This window comes from Odontomachus brunneus, unplaced genomic scaffold, assembly GCF_010583005.1.
Source record: "Odontomachus brunneus isolate Ranch 3 - 2012 unplaced genomic scaffold, Obru_v1 Obru_scaffold_125, whole genome shotgun sequence".
NCBI classification, from domain to species: Eukaryota; Metazoa; Arthropoda; class Insecta; order Hymenoptera; family Formicidae; genus Odontomachus; species Odontomachus brunneus.
This window is the reverse complement of record NW_022639575.1, coordinates 936,724-959,233: the sequence shown is the minus strand read 5'-3', so window position 1 is coordinate 959,233 and position 22,510 is coordinate 936,724. Positions and strand designations below refer to the sequence as shown.

The following is a 22,510-nucleotide window of genomic DNA, read 5'->3' as shown; positions in this document are numbered from 1 at the left end:
ACATGTACACAAATATATATATATATATATATATATATATATATATATATATATATATAGTTGTAAGTAGCAGTTGCATCATATCCTAGTTTTCTTTGCATGATGGTAATGTGTATGGCTGATATGATTTGATACATAGTTGCGCGTAATTATGGCAATCAGAATCAGAAATCGGGATGACATTTTGCCGTGGATGCACTCTGGTTGGAGCAATCAGATGTCGTCACTGCTGCAACGCCAGTAACTCAGCAATTGCTCCGTGGTTGCAACAACCACATAATTAGCTGTTTTGTATTTTACTATTGAATCTGGTTGGCACGACTAGACTTATATATGAGCCAACTACATTGTTTTTTCTATGTACGAATATTTAAACTTTCAACATAAAATATATGAATATATTCAATATATATATATATATATATATATATATATATATATATATATATATATTCGACAAATATATATGAATAAAATATTATAAAAAGTACACATATATATTCAATATATATTTATAAAATATATAATTCAATATTTTATATTGAAAGTTTAAATATTAAAAATAATTTAAATATTAAATGTCAAAAATAATATTTAAATATTAATATTAAATATATATAAATTAAATTTAAATATAAATATCCATATTAAAAATAATTTAAATATTTAAAGACCAAAACAATAAGATTGTGGATTAGCTTGTGCCCACGCATTGCTATTTTTACCATAAGTGTCAGAATCTTGCGCATGCCTTGTAGTACAAGCACGGACTCGGAAGAGCGTCTTCCGTTCATGTCCTGCATAAACCTCGAGTTTACACCGCGCCTTGTCCACCCACGTACTCGTTCATCGGCACGCAGCGAATCATTGAGCCTCTCTGCCGCCTCGAGGACTCACCTTGACCCTGGTTCTCCTCTGGATTGTACTGCTGGGTGCTGGCGTGCTTGTAAGCTAGTGCCTCAGCCTCGGCGAGCTCGGCGAGTCTGGTAGCCTTCAGAGCCGCCACTTCCGGCGTGTCCACAACCGTGCCGTCCTCAGCCAACGGCGCTGGCACGAAGGTGGTGGACTTAGACGGCAGCGCGTAGTTCTTCTGGCCCACGAAGTTCGCTCGAGCATCGTATTGCTGTGGTTGCTGGTAATGTCCCGGGTTGTAGATGGACGCCGGTACGTGGTTGACAGTCTGGTAAATCGGCGTAGGCTGCTGGTAGTTGGTCTGCCTCAGGTAGGGGACCGCGGTTGGCTGAGCCGCCGGGTAGATGTGCGTCGACGACGGGATGTGGGGGTTGTAACCAGAAACATGCTGCTGCTGCTGCCGTTGCTTCTCGTCCACGGCCGCTCGTGCTGCGGCTCTCGCGAATTCGGCGAAGTGCGCGGCCTTCGCTTGTGCTACTTCCGGCGTGTCGATGACGTTGCCGTCTTCGCCGACCGGAGCTGGCGGCGCATAGCTCGGCGCGACTTGCTGGGCCTGAGAGTGGAGCAGAGGGTTGCCGTACGACGGTGGACCGACGTAACCGGCTCTGCAGGTCACCACTGTGGCGAGCAGGAGGATCTAGAAGGGAAAGATAAGCCGGTGAAGCCGCGATCCCGATCGACATTTCTCGTGCCGGGCGGTCTCGCTCTCGACCTACCAACGCCCTTTCACTTTCCTTTGTCCGCGCGGATCTCGCGGATCCCTCTGGGATCACTCACCAAGCCTCTCGTGACGGTATCCATGGGCGTGTGCTCTTTTTTGCCGGTCTTCCGCTTCTCGTTACTTCCTCCTGGTGAGAAAGAGCGCTGCTGTTCCTACGCCAGTACTCGCTCGTCCCAGAAGTGAGACCCCGCCGTCGGTTCGGCGTTTTGTGTTCCTGGAGAACGGTCGGTTCGTACCATTTATAGTCGCGTTCGTTCATCCCCTCCCACGTGGACCGATCGCCGGCGACTCCCTGGAGGGAGTCCAGAGGTGATCGGCTAACCCGCTGGCCCGGGAAGTTCGCACGTCAATCGGAAAAGGGTAGGCGGTCTCCTCCCTCGTCTTTCTTTCGCCGTTGGCGACCTTGACATTTGGGCGCTAGGTTCCCGCACTCCAACACCGGAAGCATAATAGGGAACTGATGGTGCTCTTGTTTGCATTTCGATCAACAGATTTCAATTAATCCATGGCATTCAAAGTAATATTAAGTGATGTATTTCTCAAGATTCAACCTTTTAAAAAGGTTAATTTAACAACTATTGTAAAGCAGGGTAAACCATTCGGCCTAAGAATCATGCTGACCACGCGGTTTGTTTATGAATTTTTTCGAGAGTAACAATGGCAAAGGAATGGTAAAATGTTTTTTTTTTAGAATATAAGAAAAGAACCTATGTCCTAAAAGAAACATATTTTGTGATCCCTTTTCCACTATCACTTTCACAATAAATACATGAAGCAAACGTGTGGCCAACATAATCTTTAGGCCGACATGAGCTAATTTCTCCTATCTTTAGGAATACAAAATAAATATATACCTATTTTTTTCTGATCATTAATTACAAATATAGAATGTAAAAATTAAAATTTAAGATAATAAATTTCAGATAACAACTACAGGGAAACTTCTGACATTTTCTACTTTAGATTAGAATCTGCTACTCCGTTTATATTATTGATAGTTATCGATATAGTTATGCAGCGATATAACTTTTATAGATAATAATCTTTATGAATTCGCTATGTGAAAAACATCTGAAGAAACATTACTAATATAGTTAAAAGTTGAATTTCTTTTAAAGTTTACATAACTATATTTTATTGGAAATGTTAAATTTAATAGTATGCCAATTTTTTACATATAGGCTTAACCTTTCTCTTTAAAATAAATCAAGGTAGATATCGACAGGACTATTTGTCTTAAAGTTATAATTTTTTTTCATAAATGAAGGAACATATATATGGTTTTGCTCGAGAATATAAAAGTCGACCTTCAGAAGGATATTTTATCTTTTAAATTTGTGAAGATATTTCTCTCATTTTATGCTGGACTGCAGCATACTCAAAGCGCGTCTAAATCGAAAGGAGACACTACTGGGGGTCCCTTTGTCAGTGGCAAACGATCGCGCTTAAATCACGTTGCTGATAGACTGGACGTCGTTGAGAAATAACAAAGGCGTATACCGGCGTTAAACGACTCACCAGCCCTGAACAATCGAAGGACTCGAAGTCGAAGGACGATCTGCATCGAGAATGCATTCCCATGATGCTAGCGCATTGCCTCGCAATGCGTTTATGGCGTATATTCGGATCTTTGTGACCAGTACAATAAATTTCAACGGGGAGACTGTCTGCGACCAGAAATTGATTTCTTTTTCTTCCTTTTCTCTCGTAAGTATTCGCCTTTGAATATTACGGGAATCACAGTCACATCTTATACTAAAATTACAACTGCAATTACGTACAATTTTTTCTTTCCATTATGCGCATCTCAAATTTAATAAGTTGGTTAAACCTAAGATGGCGACTTTCTTTCTCTCTTGGCGAGCAAATAATCGTAATTAAAGTTCACCAAGGCGTTGTTCCGAATCGTGATATTCCAGCACTGAGGACTGCAGTGTGTCCTTCGTAAAGGAATATGCTACATATATCCTTACCAGTATCGGACATGTGCTAAGCGGATACGGGCGCAATGTAGAGAGGTGTGTCGCGCGCGAGCACCTTTGACACTACACGACATATAAGCCCACGCTGCAGAGTGTGCCAATGAACGCGGACAAACAAAGTGACGCGTCATCACGTGCGACCGCGCCTTTCCTCGCCATTTCGCTCATTAACGTCCGTCACTAATTTACTATCGCGGCTTATCAATCCGCAACGGTCGCCGCGCACTCGATCGATCGGCTCGATCGGCTTGCCTTGCTCGGCCACCCCTGAGTTACACGCTTACCGTGTGAGGAATAAGGACATCGCACGAAAGTGGTAGCGGTTCAGTCGCGCTCAATGTCAACTCCCTGTCAACTGTTGGCAGCCGCAAAAAGCGCCCAAAGCGAAATCGAGTCAGACGGATCATTGTTGTCCTTTGGTATTGGGCAAGTCTCGCAAGCGCGTGACTTCGCATCGTAGAACGCAATCGTGTCGCGAAATTGCCCGGTAATTGCGTATATGTGTAACGCGAGAAAGCCGCGACTACGTTTTTTTTCAGTGACAATTCGCGAAAAACGCGCCGATTGCACACGACGTGTCGGTTCTCTGCCAATGTTACGTAAACAGAGCTGGCCTAAAAAGTCAACCGTGCGGGGAACGCCCGAAAATCCTACACAACGAGCCCATTATTGTCCTCCTCGTCGTCTCTCGTTGTCTCTCTGCGATTGTATCATTGTTGTATTAGCGAGATCACGCCTCTTGCACGGAGAAAGCACTATGTTAAACATGATGGACAAAATATTGATGTTAATTTCGTCCGTGCCTACAGAAGGGCCATAGAGACTATAGTACTCTTGAGGTGGTACACTGCTTCTCTTTGCTGTCTGTTCATGTGTGTTTGAGTGCAACTCCCCCATACTGTATGGCGCAATCAAAACCTACTCTGTCTCTCAGTCATATACGAAGAAAACAGCATGCCCACACTTTAAATGGTAAATTTGACTATACCAACCAAATTTAATATCGAGTCTGCTTGGCACAACTAGATTATATGTGGGCTAATTATACACGGAGAAAACAATATTTATATCAGATTTGATTTCGAATCTGCTTGGCACAACCAATATTTATGTGTGAGCCGACCATACTGTTTTTCCCGTAGTATTAATTCTGCAAACTGCAACACAGGCAGCAATACTCCTTTGGTTGAAGCAACTATGTATGAGGATACATTAAATGAATATTACGCATATCATAAGAACTGTGGCTGTGAGAATTGTAGAGGTGAGCATATAACAACAGCAATTTTCACTGCAACATCTAATTACCTTGAATTCACATAAATTCTAACCATAGAGAATGTGCGGCTGTGGCAACCATAACAGTTTCCTCCGTGTGGCGGTGTGGGAGCGCAGCCGCATTTCAAGTAGTTGTACACGCGTTGCGTCCATCCCACTTGGCGGGATAAGCCAAATACGTAAATAGAGCATATCTATGTTACATTGAAGCGCGGTGTTTGTATTCCAAAAGAAAATGCAGTTTCAGTCAATCACTTTATTACATATATAGTTAAATTTGACACAAAACTTGTCGTCTTCACAAAAATTTTGAAACCCATGGAGATAACAATGAGGGGAGGGAGATGAGATTCTTTTGAAAAAACATATGAATTGTTTCGGAAACCTATATATACGTGCATAATTATAAAATACGCGCGACACCGTGATACTCTTGTGCAAAAGATCTGGCGTGTCCCACGAGATTAAGATATACCAGAGGTCAGTCTCGCAGTGAAACAATCGCAAGATTACGCCATGAGCTCATGCGGACTTATTTACACCATTAAACGGACGTTACAGCGGGTGGGTTTCGTGCCGGATTCAATGGACGTATGCGGGCCTTGTGATACTGGTCTTTTCGGGTAGATGTTGTACGAGGAGGCAATAAACAAAGTACGATAAGACACTGAGCGTATCGGCAACCCTATCCTGAACGTGGCAAGAAGATTAGGACCAGACGTAGGAATGAATGACCGGGGTGGCGTAAGCCGAGACGACGACCGGGAGTTCATGGGGGGAGGCCAGTTTCGCGGCCTCATGGCCGAGCCTCTCGTTCACGTGCGCCGCTGCATGCTCCGCCTTGGCGAGGGCCACTTCCGGCGTGTCGACGACGCGCCCGTCGAGCCCGATCGGCGCACCGGGAACCAGTTTCGTCGCCACTGCAACTGGTTGCACCAGCTGCGCTCCGGTGGCCACTACGGCAGCCGGTGCACTGTAAGCGACCACATGATCAGCCGACTTGATTGTTTCCTGGGCCAGATCGATCTTCTGATTGATGTGAGCGGCCGCGTGCTCGGCTTTGGCCAGGGCGACTTCCGGGGTGTCCACCACTCGACCGTCCAGCCCGATCGGGGCACCCGGCACCACCTTGGCGTAAGCCAACGGTGCGACGTGCGTCAGAGTGGCCGCCGGGACGTCCAGTAGGACACTAGGACGGGCGAAGGCGCAAGCCAGAACGGCGGAAAGAACGACCTGGAAAGGGATCTCGCATTGAAGCGAACAGTGCAGCTTGTATACTCAACGCCTCGACATCTGTCTAGTAAATATTCCGCGGCGATTTCATTCATACAGACGCGAATTGAACACGTCTTGTTACCAAGGCAGTTCAACGAGTCAAACATGCTTCGCTTGAAGCGTCCTACATTGAAGAAGGCGTACGCGCAAGTATAGCAACAGTGTATCAACCCCTCTCCCAATATCTTATGTCAAGAGAGATCTGCCAAAAAGTATTTTCGGCGACCATCCAATCGCGATTCTTTGTCGGTACTTACGAAGACCTGCATGATGTCTCGAACGAAATCGCTTAGCTCCTTAGCGCTGCCGGGGATCAGTACTCGCCAAGGTACTCGGATTATGTGTCGTGCATCACCCTGTTCAGCGGGGCTTTATATAGGTCGTGGGAAAAAAGGTCCGGTGCCTCGAACGGCGCGCTACCAGGATGTGTCCCGTCGCTCGTGGACACGCACTGCCCAATAAGAATCGACGTACCTGACATTGACGACACCCGTCCTCTCGCTCTCGTAATCGCGAATCTTGCCTTGCCTTTGCCGGCGCTCTACACGACGCTCGCCTAATAATTCGCCTCGCGGCTAATTCGATCGGGCCCGATCGTAGAAGGTGATCAGCCGGAGCGATTCGCCACGCTCGCTTTTGCGACGTCGCCTATTAGTCGCCGAGAAGTTTTTTTTCGCTCGCCTCTCGGTTTCATCGCCAACCGGTAATGCAAAACTCTTTGTGCAAACACTCCGAACAGTTTCGTACGATTTCCTTGAGAATTTACAAATCTCAAGGTTCACCTAAATTTTCATGCCGAATTGGTCAGGCTGATTGATCGAATACGACCAGATTAGAATTGCGAGATTAATTTCTTCTGGTTTTTCTCTCGGGTTTTCCTTAACTTTCCGTTTCCCGGTACGTCTTTTGGAACATGAACAGTCGCAGGTCACCTGAGAGGTGATATCTACTTATTTTGTGGAAAACTCACATTTTTTTAAATACAATTTTCCTGTTCACTACTTTTATAATTTATAGAAACATTAAAATAAAATAAATTTAATTAAATATCCTATTATTTATACGTAAAAAATACATCAAACAATATTTTCTCAAAATGGTACACAACGTATATATCACACTCTTTTGAAATCGCATCGCAACTTTTTAAAATAAACTTTAAAAAAATTAAGAAAATAAGAATCATTAACTGTTTGGAATAAAAAACAAAAGATTTAATGTAAAAATTAGTTAGGCAACATCAGAAATACACAAATTGTCGCAGTGCATCTGTCAAATGTTTCTTATTTCTTACAGTTTTGATGTTAATATGATGCGCAAGGCAAGCATGCACTGTTCTGCGAAGACAAGAGCGATAGAAAAGTAAAAAGAAAATGGCTTGTCTTTTTTCTAATCTCCGCTCTATGCTACACTAAAGAAATTCAGGCTGCATCTCGTAGATGCGCGTGAGGCGAACGGCAGGTTTAAAGGATGTTCACCGTTGTTTATCGCTGTTAAAAGAATCGTTGTTCTTCTTCCTTAAAGTTGCTAAGAGAGATATCCTTGAAGACTCCTTGTACCTCGTCGACCATATCGGATTTATGACGTCAAAAGCGAGGAATGATACATGCTGACGAAAATTACGTGCCATTTATGAATAAAGATAAATATGAACGAAAGAGCATTTGAAATTGTTTAAACATACTTGCAAAATTGCTCGAAAAACATCCGTTTCAGCTAATGACCAATAGATAGTCATATAATAAATAATGAAATGATAAAATAAGTCTGTTTTGTCTGCATGCCTTATTTCATCATTTATTATACGACTGTTTATTAACCGTCAAGCGAAGGAGTATCTTTCGAACAATTTTACTGGTACGCTCAAGCAGTCTCAAGTTCTCTTTCGATATTAATCTTTATTTAGAAATGGCACGCAATTTTCGCCAATATATTTTGTTCCTCGCGTCTGACGTCACAGATTCAACATTGTACATGAAGTACAAGGAATCTTAAGATCTGAGAGGCAATAAGTCAGGAGTCTTCTCAGAAATGCAATCAGCAAATGCGAGCAACTCGATAAAAATCAATTTCCACTGATCAGGGATTGAGCAATGCGCTGAGCGGCAGCACAACGGCGTTCTTACTTAATCGCCAGTAACAACAACAATAAGCTCGTTCTAGCACCGATTACGCGACCAGCGCAGCCTTCGCCATCGGCGCCGTCGACGGCCTTCTAGATCACGGTCGACCTAGCGGAGAAATGGCAACGGGATCGTGTGTCTTCCCGGTCTCGTAAGAATGACGGAAAGAAAATCCCTCTCCGTTTCATCCTGCGTCGCTCCATTTTCCACCCTCTCGCCGCCCACTGGTCGGCGAGCTCTCGCTTTACAGACACGCTTACCTTGCCCGACGAAGAGGATGCAGCCAACCGCACAGCTTTTCGTCGAGAGCTCCGCTCTATAATCTCTCCCTCGCGCCCTCCCGCGATTATCCTATCGATTGTCCTATTACGTGATCCAGGAGACGACTATAAAGGCGACCGTGTGCCGACGACGAGCGCGCCAGTGTGCATCGAACGCATTTTGCAACGTTGCGTTAATTGTCGTAGTCGACATATCCGCGACGATCATCTTGATTTCCGGCTTTCCGCTGCAGCGACGAGCTCAAGGAGGATAAACCGCGAGATGAAGCACTTGGCGATCGCGTTGCTCGCCCTGGCAAGCCTGGTTTCGGCCAAGCCTGCATTCCTATCTCTACCATTGACGTACGAGAGTCTGACATCCGGAGGGCAACTTGCTGCGCACAGCGGAGCACTGGACAACCCAGAAGTCAACGGGAGAACACAACGTGTGCTCGATGACAGGGTGAACCTGGCTGTGAACGAAGTCCCGCGCTCGCAAGTGCCAGCCCTGCGACTGTCATCTTCGCATGTCAACAACGGCCCGTCAAGCTTCACATCACCTGCACCTCTGGGTGCTGATGGCAGGGTGGTGGACACCGCGGAGGTCGCAGCCGCGAAAGCAGCTCACGCTGCCGCTCACGCGAACGAACGCCTGAATCTGGCGAACGAAGCAGCGAGATCCGAAGCCGCTGATGCGTCGGACTCGTCCGAGGTCGCCGATAACAGCCCTGCAGCGGCCGATGGCGGAATTCCGGACGCTCCGGAAGTCGCAGGCGCGCGCGTGAATGAGAAAATCAATCTGGCAGGCGAAGCCGTGAGGCCTAGCGACGCCTTGACACGAATTGCAGACGCTAATGGTGCGGTGGTGCCGTTGGTGCTCGACAACGGCGTCGTCGTCGCCGCCGCTTTGGTGCCGCTTGATCCCGCTGGCAGGCTGTCGGACTCGACGCAGCTGCCTGTGAACGGCAATCGGAGTCCGCCGAACAACGTGAGAAGCGTGGATGCTTTGGCAGTCGCTGGTCCAGCTCTAGCTTACGGAAGATTGGTTTACTGATCGTGCGGCAGAGACATCTGAAGAATTTACGTCGTCTTGGACGAATTGACCGCTCTGGTGTTGACTGCTGATGATGCATTCACCTCTGACTTGGCTTAACGCGCGCAACACAAGATACTCTTATCGATCAAGACTCATATGTATCCCTGATGTACTAGACTTGTAGGAATAAATCATATGCGCGAAAACTGAGATTTTCTCATGTACCAGCGTGACTCTTAACTCACGCAAATATGATCATTCTTTTTGTTCAGCGTATTCACTCTTAAGGATACATGCCGAAAATCAGAATACTGACTTTTTTCTGCAAAGTTTGCGTCGTATTGCTCGCATAGAATCACAAGTATTTTTACACATCGAAAGTAATGCAATAATAATTAAAGTAACGTGCAATAATAAATTAGGGTATTGCTCAATATATGAAGAATGCGAGAAGAAGGTTTTAAACTACATATTTATAGTTAGAGAGAAAATCTGTGTGACTTCAAGTAATATGGTGTTAAAAGCTGCTACTATTACATGCTCATCTATACAGTTTTCACTGCCGGTTTTTATGATGTATAATGTTCAGTTGGTACATTCTCGTATGCATAGTTGTTTCAATCAATGGAATATCGCTGTCTCTCTGCGGTCTGCAGAACGAATACTATGGTTGAAAGATCCGTAGAGTTTAGTTGCATCATACAGCACTGAGAATACTGTTCAAACATATATAGATAGACAGTAAAGAAGGTTAGTGTACTACTTCCAGAGTTGCTACAACCATCTCGTATACATGGACGGAAACTAACATTAATATTTTGTTATGGCAACCATATTTAGGCAAGTGATATCCTTAGTGTTTTCTCCGTATGGCATCTCCACGAGAAACACGCCGATCGCACTTCAGAGAGCGTGTTGTTCAGCAGAGAGTCGTTCCACTCGCATCGGCGGAATGCAAATGCGAGAGGATGCGGCGCAATCCGCCGTATCTCAGTCGTGATGCCCGCAAAAGGGACAGCTCGCGGCCATCTGCCCGCCATTCGCGATGCCGATTGCGCAGCCCTTGTCCACGAACGGCGAACTACTCCGGGCGCGATCCATAAGGGCGTTTCGCGAGGTGCGCCTGCGATCGAGATAATCGGGCGATAAATTGGCGCGCATAAAGTCCGCGATATCCCGCACGGCAACCCCCACGATAACGATCGCCATCGGCGTGCCGATACCTGCACACGGTTACGGCCGGAACGCGATATTGCGCGACCTTGTGCCGGTCGACGTATTAGGGCATAGTTGAGCGGATCTCGGCCCGGAAAAAAGGCCGCGCCGGTGGAAACGCCGCGAAAGCCGGATTCCGATCTCCGCCGCGACCTCGACGGCACTCGCGTGACCAGTTTCGCGACGTGATCGTCTTCGACAGCGGCCCTTGCGCCTTCGCGAATTCGCCCGGGCTCGGAGGAAGAGGAAGAGGAGCAAGGCGCGCCGCCAGGGCGTGGTTGCACGCCACCGGCATGCGTATATAAAGTGTCCTGGCGGCGTGTCGAATCGAGGATAGCCCGGTGTCGTCGAGACGATCGCCATGAAGAAGTGCTCATTCGTAAGTGCTGGGTATCAGCGAGAGCTGCTCGTATAGGAGAGCACTCGCGCTCCCGCTATCTCTCGTCTAGAGTCCGCTGGCTCGCTCGCAACGGTGATCCCGTGTGGGTTTCGCAATCGCGCGAGGATAATCCTCGAGCCGTTGCTCTTGCTGTAATATCATCCAGCGATACTAATCCGTAACATTAAACGCTCGCCACCTCCCCGCGATATCGACAACGGCTCACGGGCTAATCATTATACCTTTCCAGCTTGTCCTTGTCTGCTGCCTGTTTGCGACTGGCTTCGCCAGGCCGCCAATATTCCTCGGTTATCAGGACAGCCTGGGCCAGTACAGCTTCGGCTACAGCGCGCCGGGCTCGGCCAGATCGGAGGTCAGGACGTCCAACGGCGCGACCAGAGGCACTTACAGCTATGTCGACGGGACTGGCGTGATCCAGACCGCGCAGTACGTCGCCGACGGCGAGAATGGATTCCGAGTGATCGCCACGAATCTGCCGCAGGCGCCGCTCCCGGTGCAGGACACGCCGGAAGTGATGGCCGCGCGCACAGCGCATCTTCAGGCTCTGGAGATGGCGGCGAAGAGGGACGACGCGGAGGCGCAGAACTATGAGGAAAATCTGGAGAACGCGAAGCAAAGGAAGACCGAAGGGGACCAGGTGAACGTGAGTCCTGGGGCTAAGGAGCAACCGGAAGCCAAGTCCGCGGCAAGCGCGTCGAAGCAGGAGGAGAAGCAGAAAGCGTTGGACGACGCGCCGGGTGTCGATCCGAAGAAGGACGAGAGTCTGCAAGCAGTCGCCTCCAGGAGCAGCGTTGATCAGGAGAGCGAGAAGATCTCGCAGGCCGCTCATCAGGCACGTTTCTGTTTCCTACTTTGCGACTTTCCAATCTGATAACATTTTCTATTCTCAAGTTTTGCTCATCTACTTCCGAAATGCTCGCCCTCTCCCCTGGATCATTTAACGGACTGAGCTTGAAATGCTGTCTTGGCGACTTTTCTAAATTCATGCATGAGCTTTTGATAGCAATTTCACAAGGGACTGTGGCTCTTCCGAGCCAAATAAATAAATTTTCGTATTAATCAATAATGTTTCAGGTTTCTCGTCACGGTTCCAGAAATTTGGAATTTTGTTCATTGCCCCATATGTTTAGTGTTTTTATTCGGTCACTTTGAAGGTCAGACTGCGATCAATGTCAGCGCTTCTGTCAGGCACTGCCTTCTAGACGAATTGCACGTATCAAGAATAAATTTTAATTATCATTTTGATACTTCTAGAATAATGCCATGGTCTCGTAGAGACCTTCAAAGTGACCAAATAAAGAAATATATAGAACAATGGATAAAATTCCGAATTTCTGGAACTCTGACGAGTTTGCAAACGTAATCTTCAGTCTCAGCGCTTATTGAAGTATTCTTTATCGATTGGTACCGAAATTTTTTTATTTGGCTTCGGGCAAAGGAGAACAGCCTCTTGTCAGATTGCAAATTCCTTGACTTTAGCACATTCTCAGCTGACACGCTGCTCAGTATAGAATGTGCGAGCTCCTAGCGTCTCGAGATCTTTTCGAAAAATTCCTCATCGGTGTTTCGAAAAATGATCAACAGGAATCCAGTGGAAGGGCGTCACAGGAGGTCGTTGGCGGCGCAAACATCCCGGCGATTCCATTAATCTCCTCTCACGTGCTGTTACCTCAAGCAGCGAACCAACACGCGGTGCCGGTATTTCGGATCTCCCATGGAAGCCACGAGATCGAGCCTTCCGCCATACCGGAGTCATCGATCGCGCAAGGTCGCCGTGATTGTAACTCGCACTTACTCCTCGCCCTTTTACTCCTCGCTCCGTCGCGATCGCGCCCGGCAAACGCGTTTGCATTCGCATTTTTCCAGAGTAACTCAAATGCATTTCAACTCGCAGACTTGGCTCGAAGAGGGCCGTAAAACGCGACACACCCCGCAGTATTCTTTCACTGAAAACGATACTTGACTCTAGCGATAAAACAGCGCCGATAAAAGAAAAGAAGAATCGTTTAACGAAAGATCGTCAAGCTCGTTCCTCCGTCTTTGCCGACCGCCTTTCCGCCGTCCTTCGAAGATCGCTGTGCTTCCGGGGCCAGGGACCGTCTGAGGTCGGCCTGGCAGATCGCGAATGGCTCGCAGACTCGTTTGTTAGAGCGCGAATTGGTCTTGCGGGCAAAATTCAGCCGGCACACTGCGCCAAATTGGCGAGCAGGGCCGCAACGAGCTCGCGCGAGTGACGTTATCGTTATTGAAAATAATCATCTGGCTTTTTCCTCCGCAGGCGTTTCTGGCGTGATCACACCGGCGGGAACGGCCCTGAAGAGTGGAGCGATTTCGACCAGGAAAGCGCCAGAGAAGGAGCAGATTCCTTCAAATCAGCAAGCAGACACTGTCAACACCCTGATCGTGCCGCTGAACGCGATTCCATTGAGTTCTTCGTACTCGAGTTTCATCAGATACGTGTCGCCGGCGTCTCTTCACTACGTCACCTACAACAACCTGTGAACGCGGCAGCACTGAGATCGCGATCGGCCAATTCCTACGATTAAAGCGAGAATCTCAGAAATGAGGAGTCGTGAACGATCCTCCGCTCTGAATGTGCTCACTTGAAGCGTCTCGCGGCTTTTTCCAAATATATGGCTCATGTCACTTTGCCTGCGAGTGATCGATATTTAGAGATCAGAAGAGATTATCATTGGTATCCTGTTCAAGCGAATGCATCTCCAGAAATATGTATTATATATATGTGTGTGTGTGTGTGTTCTCTACATGCACGACGAGCAAATAAAGATTCTGGACAAGCTGAAATAACGGGGTCGCATTGGTTCTTGCGTTTGTCAAGATATTTTTATTCTTCTTTACAAAATAATGCAGGATGTTGTCGGACAATACAACGGAGTAGTACGCGTATTATAATCGACACTAAGGATAACGATAATGAAAATCAGTATCGTCGTTGCCATCGCCGCCATCGTCACTTTGTCGCACTCTAGTGGAAACACTCGTTCACACTTGTCAACGTAAAGTAACGTTAAGTATAACGCGCGAGACGCGGGCTTTCGCCAGGTATCGGCGGCGACCGACGCTCCTGGTCGAGCGCGGTCTTAGACAAAGCGGGCTGGTTCTCGCGACGATGAAACGAGCAGATCTTCGTCCACCTTGAGCGACGACGCGTGTAGTAGCACATATGGCATTCAATGGTCGTCCACGATATGTGGAGTAAGCTCTGCATAAGTTGCAGTAAGAAATACAAATAATCTATTTCACGCCTATACTTCAGCTTTCTCACACGCGGAAGTATTTCCTTTGCTTAAGAGAAATTGAGCTTAATCTACAATGTGCTCTTCGCTTCCTGTCTCTTGTTCTCTGTCCTCCTCTGGCTTAGGACTTAAGATTTGAGTCAGAAAGAGACAAAGGGAGAGAAGCGAAGAGCATATTGTGGATGAAGTTTTCGAGTGTAGGCGTGTCATTTTTATTTCAAGCGAATCATTTTTATTTCTTACTCCAACTTAGCTTACTACGACTTACACGCGCGTCCCCGAAGAGGCCGCGGGATCGCTCGAATTCGCGTCACTTGGCTGTCACCTCGTTCGGCCGTTCGCGAAGAATCTCGCTCCTTCGCTCATTCTACCGTTCGCGTCGTCCGGAGGCAAGCGGAGGAAGCCGCCCCGACACCTCGCGCGAACTCTCGCGCTCTACTTCCATGAGAACAGTAAGTAATGTCTGAAAGCAACCGCAGCTACTTACAGTCGAGGTGTAAGCAAGTGGAGAACCGAATCAAGGACGTAAGGAAAGTAATAGTAATGCTCGATGATAACGATGAAGTAACTACTACAACGCTACTATGTGACAACCGCTGTGTACACTGTACCAGTTAGAACGAATTACATTTAATCACTTTAATTACGTTTAGGGAAGTCTTAGACGAAACGATTCACAGGACGAGAAAAGTGCCCCGGCGCGTCGACGAGCCCGCTCAAGGCCCGCGTCAGACGCTTTTGCTCCTTCCGCTCTGCGGCTGCTCGAGAGCGCGGGACAAGTGCTAATTTAAGTAAAACAGCTGGCGATTCGGTGGGGTGGGAGTGGAGGGCAACGTTTCACTTCCTCCATCCTCCCTCTCTCCCCGGGAACACAACGATCGATTCGCCGGATGCGTTCTCTCGCGGAACTCGCAAGCGTCAGAACTACCGCGGGGTTAGTCGGCCGGTCTCTCTGCCTTCACCGCGGCCCGATTTGCTGCTAAACGCGCCGAGAAGGACGCCAGAAGAAGGGCTCTGGTTGCGAAGGATTCCGCCGACCGCGGACGATTCGAGCCCGACGGAGGCCCCGTGTGTCCCGCAATTCGTTACCACGGCTGAACGAGTCCCGGGGACCACGATGAGCTCGTCGTCCGCGGCAGTCTGATTGTCTCGGGTTCAGCCTTGCGGAAACACTAACCACTTGGTCGATTCGCTCACAGCCACTTCGCAACCACAGCCGCGCTGATCTCGCGCGCGCATCAAGCGCCAAGCTGAAATCGCGCTTACGTCGCGATAACGGCGCAATCGACACGGCGATCAATTCATACGGTAAGCTGCGAAATAACGGAAACGAGGGCGATCGTGAAACGCGTCGGTAGGACTTGTCGGCGTCGATCTACGTCGTTCGTTCGACAATAACGCAACGGTAATAATTCTGGCAATAATAATGACGACAATAATTAATCGTAATTGTCACTGATATCGTCTCTTCACGCCCCGCCATTGCCGTTCTTCCTCTTCTTCTCTATACATAACATTCTCTTTTACATATATATATTTATATATATATATATATAAATCTAAATTTTAATATGTATTTATAATGTTCATATATTTATATATAACACACTCGTTTTTTTTTCTCTAGACGTCAAACGCATTGACTTCGAAGCTCGGACGATCGACACCCTCCGATCCTCGTCGCGCGTACTTTGTTTTTCTGAATTTTTTCTCTTTTTTTCTACTTACTATTCGCCCCCATCACCGGTTCGGGCCACTCTATTCTCCAATCCCCTCTCCTCCTGCGGCGACAGGATAATTAACAGCGCAACGTTAACATCACGCTCACTCACTCCTCATCAGTCGATACTTCGTTTCAGCGCGTACACCCAAAATCAGAAGACATCTCAAAGTATTCGTTTACAACCTGCCTGCATGCGCGGACATATGTATTATTTGTACCTGTGAGCTCGCCGCTCGACGTTTCCTAACGATTTTGATTGCGATCGGTTGCTAATTGCGAATTCGCTGCGGTTGCATCGAATTTTTTCTTTTTTTAATCTTTTTCTTCTTTTTCTTTCCCTCCCTCCCTCCCTCTCTCTTTCTCTCTCCCTGCCCTCTTCGCAAATTGTTCGTCGATCACGGCGAAAATTCTCCGAGCTGAACGTTACGAAAATAAGTCACTTTACTTTCGCTTCTCCCTGAAAAGCTAATTTCATTGAAACCGCGCGCGCGGTTTCAAAGGGGACCCCGTGGCGCTCCACTGACTCACGTCAATGCCAGCAGCAAATTATGCCCGAAAAACAGGATATAGAATTTATTACAGGCATGAACTCTGCGACGAGCGTCATCTCGCCGCGACACTCACGTCGTGTCTCTCTCTCTCTCTCTCTCTCTCTCTCTCTCTCTCTCTCTCTCTCTCTCACTGTACACATGGCGCAACAACCGGAGAAAATACTTGCTGCGAGAGATAAGATATGTCCACTTAAAATTACTTAGCGTGTGTGAGCAACATCACAAAAGACAATGGCTCCCAGTAGCTTTCCCTACTTTGCCAAACGATCCTCGTCTCTGCCGCTCCTCCTCCCGACCGTGTTCGAATCTGTGTCGATCGCTGCCCTCACGACCGCGAGACAACTTGCCGACGACGGCAACACTCCGCGAAAAAACGCGGCCGATGCGAAGGGATCGTCGGTCTTTCCTTTTCGTTCGGGGGGAAGAATTAATTGGTCGAAAGCAATCTCGGACGATTCCGGAATGAGAGAGATCCCTTCGTCGATCTCGCGTCAATCACTCTGCAATCGGAGGCTAGCTCGAGACTGGCGTTGCGCGAGTCCAGTATCGGGAAACTTGTTCGCCGGAACAACCGAGGACGACCGCGCGCGTCGGCCGTGACGTTTTCTCTCGACGTCGCGGCGCGCTTCTCCCTTCCGACTCGGGCCGTTCGCTCCTCTCGAGTGCTTCTCAACGAAAATTAGTTGGGCGAGATCGGGCCGAGATGCGCGCTTGATTTTCCGCACGGGAAACCCGCGAGAAAATCACCAACTTTAACGCGATCGAGTCGTCGATGCAAGCAGAAGAACGAGTAGAGATTCTCTCTTTCTCTCTCTCTCTCTCTCTCTCTCATCAAAAATCGCAGTCGACGACTCGCAGCACTCATTCGCGCGTGTTTTCGCAGCTCCACCGTGCAAAAATCTCGCGGTTTCGTCTCTTACGCGATTCTCTCACTCGGTAACCTTCGACCTAGGTCTCACTGCTGCTGTTCTCGCGGTTCCCTTCCGATATCGATCCGGGAAAATCGACGCGGCACACGTCGCGAATATCCATAAAGGTTTTTCTTACCTATACTTTTCTTTTAGCTACACCTCGCGAAACTACTGTCGACTTACCTGGCGACGATAAAATTTATTATTTAATATTCTCTCTCTCTCTCTCTTTCTCTCTCGTTCGTTCTCACTTTCTCTGTATAATATTCGCTATTATTAATCTTCCTATCTGTCTCTCCCTCTCTCTGCGCATATACAATGTATACGAGTATGATTGTATAGCTGTACGTGTACGTGTGTGTGTCCACCGCAGCGTACGCGTGTGAGTGTAATAATTAGCACGGCTCTGGAGTGTCGCCCTGTGACTTAATAATAACGCATCGACGATCTCGATTGACTATGGTCGAAAGGCGCGCGCGTTTCGCCGCGCGCTAATTACGAACAATTGACTTCGTTTCTCGCGAGAATGAGAAAAAGAAAGGAAGGAAAGGAAGCGTATAATCATCCTCGACGTCGAACGGCTCTGTCTTCTCTCCCGGAGAAGTGTCGCCTGTTGATTCCTGCGTCTACGAATTTGCAACGTGTGTTCTCTCCGGAAGAAGAGGAAATCTCGTTGGCAGGCGAGAGTCACTCTGCTCGAGAGAAGAACGGCTCGCCCGCCAACGAGGCCAAGCTCAACGAAAAGAACCGGCAAGTTGAGAGCGAGATTCGACGTCGACGAAGGAAACGGTTAATTCGGCGCTCAAGTGTGACACACAAAAATTGCGCGGCGTGGACAATTAAACGTCATGATTACCGCGTCATTACCGTTACCTGCGGTATTTCGATGGAATACTGCTGGGAATACTGTTGTTGCTCTCGTTGTGTTTAACTTTCGAGAAGGAATCGTCAGAGGTTTGCTGTGCGCGGCTCGAACACGGCGGAAATAGCCCTTCAGTAGTAATATTGTTATACTCTCGTGTCGCGCGAACGTGTCTCCCTGCGTCGCGTCGCGCAGGTCAGTTCTCCTTCGAGTACTGACCGATTGTTACCTCGACAGGAGTGCTAAAAAAGAACGACTAAAACGTGAATTACGTTAATGGAAAAAATGGGGAAGAGATCCGTCATTCGCCGCCGCGATCGCACAAGTAAAATTACGCATCACATGATTATCAATTAATCGCGCCTTAATTTAAACGTTCAATTCGTCCCTTCGATCGTGGGCGATCTCGCGCGCTCTTAAAGTGTAAATTCGATTTATCGACTAATTTAGCAAGTACCGTCCCCGATAGAGTTTGTGATGCTGGAAAAAGTTCTGCTAATACCGCGTTTTGTCATCTTGCCGCCTTTCGGACTCGTACTTTACGAGAGAGTACACCTAAGAGCTACGGTAAAAGATCTACCGAAGAGACGTGTCGTTCCAATTCCTTCGCAAACTTCATCCTCCTCATCCTCATCGCGTATAATGATTTGCAGCGTATCGCTAAACTCTTGTCTTGTCTTGTCTAGCAGCGCTCGTTGAGCAACGGAACTTACAGAACGAGTGCACCTGTTTTTCCCGTGTTTTGTAGATTCGGCTTATCACAGTCGGAGCTTAAATATTAAGTACGTATGCGTGCATTCGTCGGTCCCCCCTCCCCCCTTTCTCTCTCTCTCTCTCTCTCTCTCTCTCTCTCTCTACCTCTGTCCTTGTAAATTGTAAATTATCAGTTACCGAAAACCCTTGGTCGAGTGCTCCCTTTAAAGCTATCGTAGGTATCGATATAATCAAGCGAGAATTGCGCATTTCAGCATCGTCGTGTCGTCCTTTCTTTTTCTCTTTCCACGCTTCGCGCTTCTTTCTCTCTCTCTCTCTCTCCTTTTTTTTGCAAAATATCTGACTCTCCCCTCCTGCGCCGAAGAGCGGCCGCGTCTCGGGCGCGATCGTACGAGGTAACAAAGCGGAACGTTACGAAGGACTCTCTCGGGACGTCTCACAACGTCTGCACGCATATCCTGGTCCACCCTCTCGATCCCGTGCCTTTCGTTTCCTGTTTCGCGTCGAAATCAATCGGAAGCGGAAGAGAGAAATTCGTCGATACGCTGCAAGCAGATGAGACCCGATTCGGCACGCACCGTTTCTCACGAAAGAACGAGACCTCCGATCTCCTCGCCGGACGAAACGAAGAATAGTTAGAGGTTCACTTACACCTACGCGTTAAACTACGTTAATTTGGCTAATCGTTAGTATTCACTGCTATTATCTCTTTCCTTTCTTTCTCTCTCTCTCTCTCTCTCTCTTTGCTTCTCACTCTTCACTAACTTGGAACACTGAGATATAAGGACTTATGTACATATACTATGTATACCTCGATTGCGCTCTAATACGCTATGATACAATCTATCTAATTGAATGACCGTCGTCTCGCCTTCTCGGCGAGTCTCGGGATCATCAAGGTAAGACGCGACCGCGACTCAGTCAGAAAAGAAGACGGTCGGTCGGTCCCCTCGCAAGTTTCCCGACGGCGATCGGAGAATCGTGTCGGTCACTTTTGCCTATATACGACGCGCGAATACACCGTTCGCCTCGTTTATTCCCGCCATTTTCGAATAAAGCGCATAATCTGAAAATCCTCGGCTTCGCTCACTCGCTCGACACGATGAGGCCTTCGGCCCGGAGGCTCGATTGACGCGCGATCGCGTGTCACGTCACACGTACGGCGATTTCGACGAGCGATCAGTCGGCTAATTAAACACCGATCGCGTTGTCTCGCGCGGAAGTCTCAGTGGAGTCTTGTCATTCTCTCAGGGTGATGATGACTTTGAATTGTTAACCGGACAAGTAGATGTTGAACACGTACACACCTCTAGAATGCGATCTAACTAATCTACTGTTGCTGCTTTGCGAGTATCGGTGACGTATGCGTGTGTGCGTGTGTGTACGTATGTGTGTACGTGGGTATATGGTACACGTATGTGAACGTGTGTTCTGGTGTGGCACAATGATGTACATAGGGCAGCACCATGCAGGAGAAAGATTTCGTCCAGAAGTCGGAAACTACAGCGGCACCGTCCGCACATGTCGCTCCTGATTCGACAGCTACGCTCGCCTTGGAATTGATTTCTTTCTTCAGTCTGAGAAATTCTTTAACCTGCGAAATTACTCCTCTCTTTCTCTCGCGATATGTGTGAGAAACCGCGGCGGCAGACACTGATATACAACAAGAGATCGAATCAAAATGACGCGTGTTGCATTCGCGGCTCGCTTCTACGTGATTATCATAAGGCGATTTGATTGTCATATATTGTTTTCTTTTTTTTTTTATTCTCATGGCATAATAGGCTCGATCGGTTTCGAGGAAGTTTGTTCCGGCGAACGGCGATATATTGTCGTCGAACCAACAGCGACATAATAGTGCCTCAGTGAGTGTCCACGTGCTGAAAAGATCAAAGTCTTGAGTGATAGTAATAGTAGTAACAGTAGAATCATAGTAACAGTGGTAGCATAGTAATAGTAGTAGTAATAGTAGTAGAGTAGTAGGCCGTTCGAAGTAGAGATGGCGAAGGGGAAGACGACGACAGGCAGTAGTATAGCGATAGTTCGATGATTAGTTCGAGCTGGAAAAGAAGTCGTCGGGAGAAGAGAAACCGAAATAAATCTAAAAGAAACAAAACGAAAGTCAGTAACGTCGAATCTCTCGATTCAAGTGAGAAAGTCGATCTCCTGATTAGGAAATCACTCTGTACATTTAATTACACCGTCAGCTGAACTATAACACAATATCGAGTCTCTCTAGGGCCGGTATTCACAGTCAGATCTTACATTAAGATCGTCTGAAGTTTATCTTCAGATGACGTACGGGCCGTTTCATTTGGCTGCTCAGTATTTGAAGATGAACTCAAGACTCAATCTCAAATATAAGATTCGGACTATGAATACCGATTTGAAGGTCTCTAATCTTCGCTAAGTCAGATCTAGGTCAAATCTACCCGCGACAATTGAATCTGGTGCGGTGTTTTTGCAAAGAAAGAACAAAGAAAATGAATAGACATTACTCGACCGTACGAACGGGCAGAAAATGATATTCGGCGGAATTCCGTTGGAAATCGAGACTATATATATATATATATCTGTGTATTCTCTCTAAACACACACATTGTCGCTACGGTTGTCAATACGGAGATCGCGATTGCAAGTATCACAGCGACACACGTGAGGCATCTCCCACTGCTACAACAAGCCACATCGAGAGAAGAAGGACGCACTGAGGAAAGTCTTAGATGGTAGAAGAGAGGATAGGGAGTCACAGTACATTTATATATATACATTGAGATAAGAGTGTATATATATAGCATGTATATAGTATACAGACAGATGTAGAGCTACATAGATATACGGATCGCTAAAGGTACAAGTAGAACATGATATATGGAATACGAAATTATAGAGTGCCACTAGACTTAATTATGCAGCTATGGTTGTCGACAATACAAAACGTTAGTACGGTAATGGTCAAGCTCGCCAGAGACAAACGCAAAGTCCACCCCGACGGCACCATCTCCCCCGATCTGCTTGTTTCGCGAGCGAGATGCGAATTTCTCGTTGTTTCTCTCGAAGCAGCGAGAGATTTTCAAACACACGTTTCAACACGGCCTGTCTTCATCTGCCGCCGCTCTGATCAACGATCGCTGATTAATCTTTTCTGTAATTTTGACATCGAGATAAGAGATTGACGAGCGATTCTCGGAACGATTTCGATCACAGGGGACGCGAGTGGACCTCGCGAGTAATCTCTGGCGTAATCGGAAGTGTGTATGTATATATATATATATATATATATATATATA

The 22,510-nt window shown here is 47.3% G+C and overlaps 3 protein-coding genes across 3 annotated transcripts in view; 2 read left to right on the top strand and 1 right to left on the bottom strand.

The window, feature by feature from the left end:
* LOC116849748 overlaps positions 1 to 6,589 on the bottom strand; it is a 25,272-nt gene extending 18,683 nt beyond the window's left edge. The window contains exons 1-3 of the mRNA XM_032827198.1: positions 6,426 to 6,589; positions 5,605 to 6,126; positions 898 to 1,549 (exon numbers count right to left, since the gene is read on the bottom strand). Of these exons, the coding sequence (XP_032683089.1) occupies positions 898 to 1,549; positions 5,605 to 6,126; positions 6,426 to 6,437 (1,186 nt within the window). The 5' untranslated portion in view covers positions 6,438 to 6,589. The remainder of the gene's footprint in view (positions 1 to 897; positions 1,550 to 5,604; positions 6,127 to 6,425) is intronic.
* A 2,105-nt stretch (positions 6,590 to 8,694) lies between these two features.
* LOC116849738 overlaps positions 8,695 to 22,510 on the top strand; it is a 17,230-nt gene continuing 3,414 nt past the window's right edge. Inside the window, exons 1-3 of the mRNA XM_032827184.1 lie at positions 8,695 to 9,525; positions 10,495 to 10,501; positions 16,938 to 16,942. Coding sequence (XP_032683075.1) covers positions 8,835 to 9,525; positions 10,495 to 10,501; positions 16,938 to 16,942 — 703 coding nt within the window. The 5' untranslated portion in view covers positions 8,695 to 8,834. The remainder of the gene's footprint in view (positions 9,526 to 10,494; positions 10,502 to 16,937; positions 16,943 to 22,510) is intronic.
* Positions 11,111 to 14,010, top strand: LOC116849737. The gene is made up of 4 exons (XM_032827183.1): positions 11,111 to 11,181; positions 11,432 to 12,034; positions 12,787 to 12,970; positions 13,481 to 14,010. The coding sequence occupies exons 1-4, from the start codon at positions 11,164 to 11,166 to the stop codon at positions 13,702 to 13,704; spliced, it is 1,029 nt and encodes a 342-aa protein (XP_032683074.1). The 5' UTR covers positions 11,111 to 11,163; the 3' UTR covers positions 13,705 to 14,010.

What these genes read in the sequence shown, in the direction of transcription:
- LOC116849737 (XM_032827183.1), top strand. An exon ending in TCTCGCAGGCCGCTCATCAG is followed by an intron (nt 12,035 to 12,786) that starts GCACGTTTCTGT and finishes AATGATCAACAG; the next exon opens with GAATCCAGTGGAAGGGCGTC. An exon ending in GGAGTCATCGATCGCGCAAG is followed by an intron (nt 12,971 to 13,480) that starts GTCGCCGTGATT and finishes TTTCCTCCGCAG; the next exon opens with GCGTTTCTGGCGTGATCACA.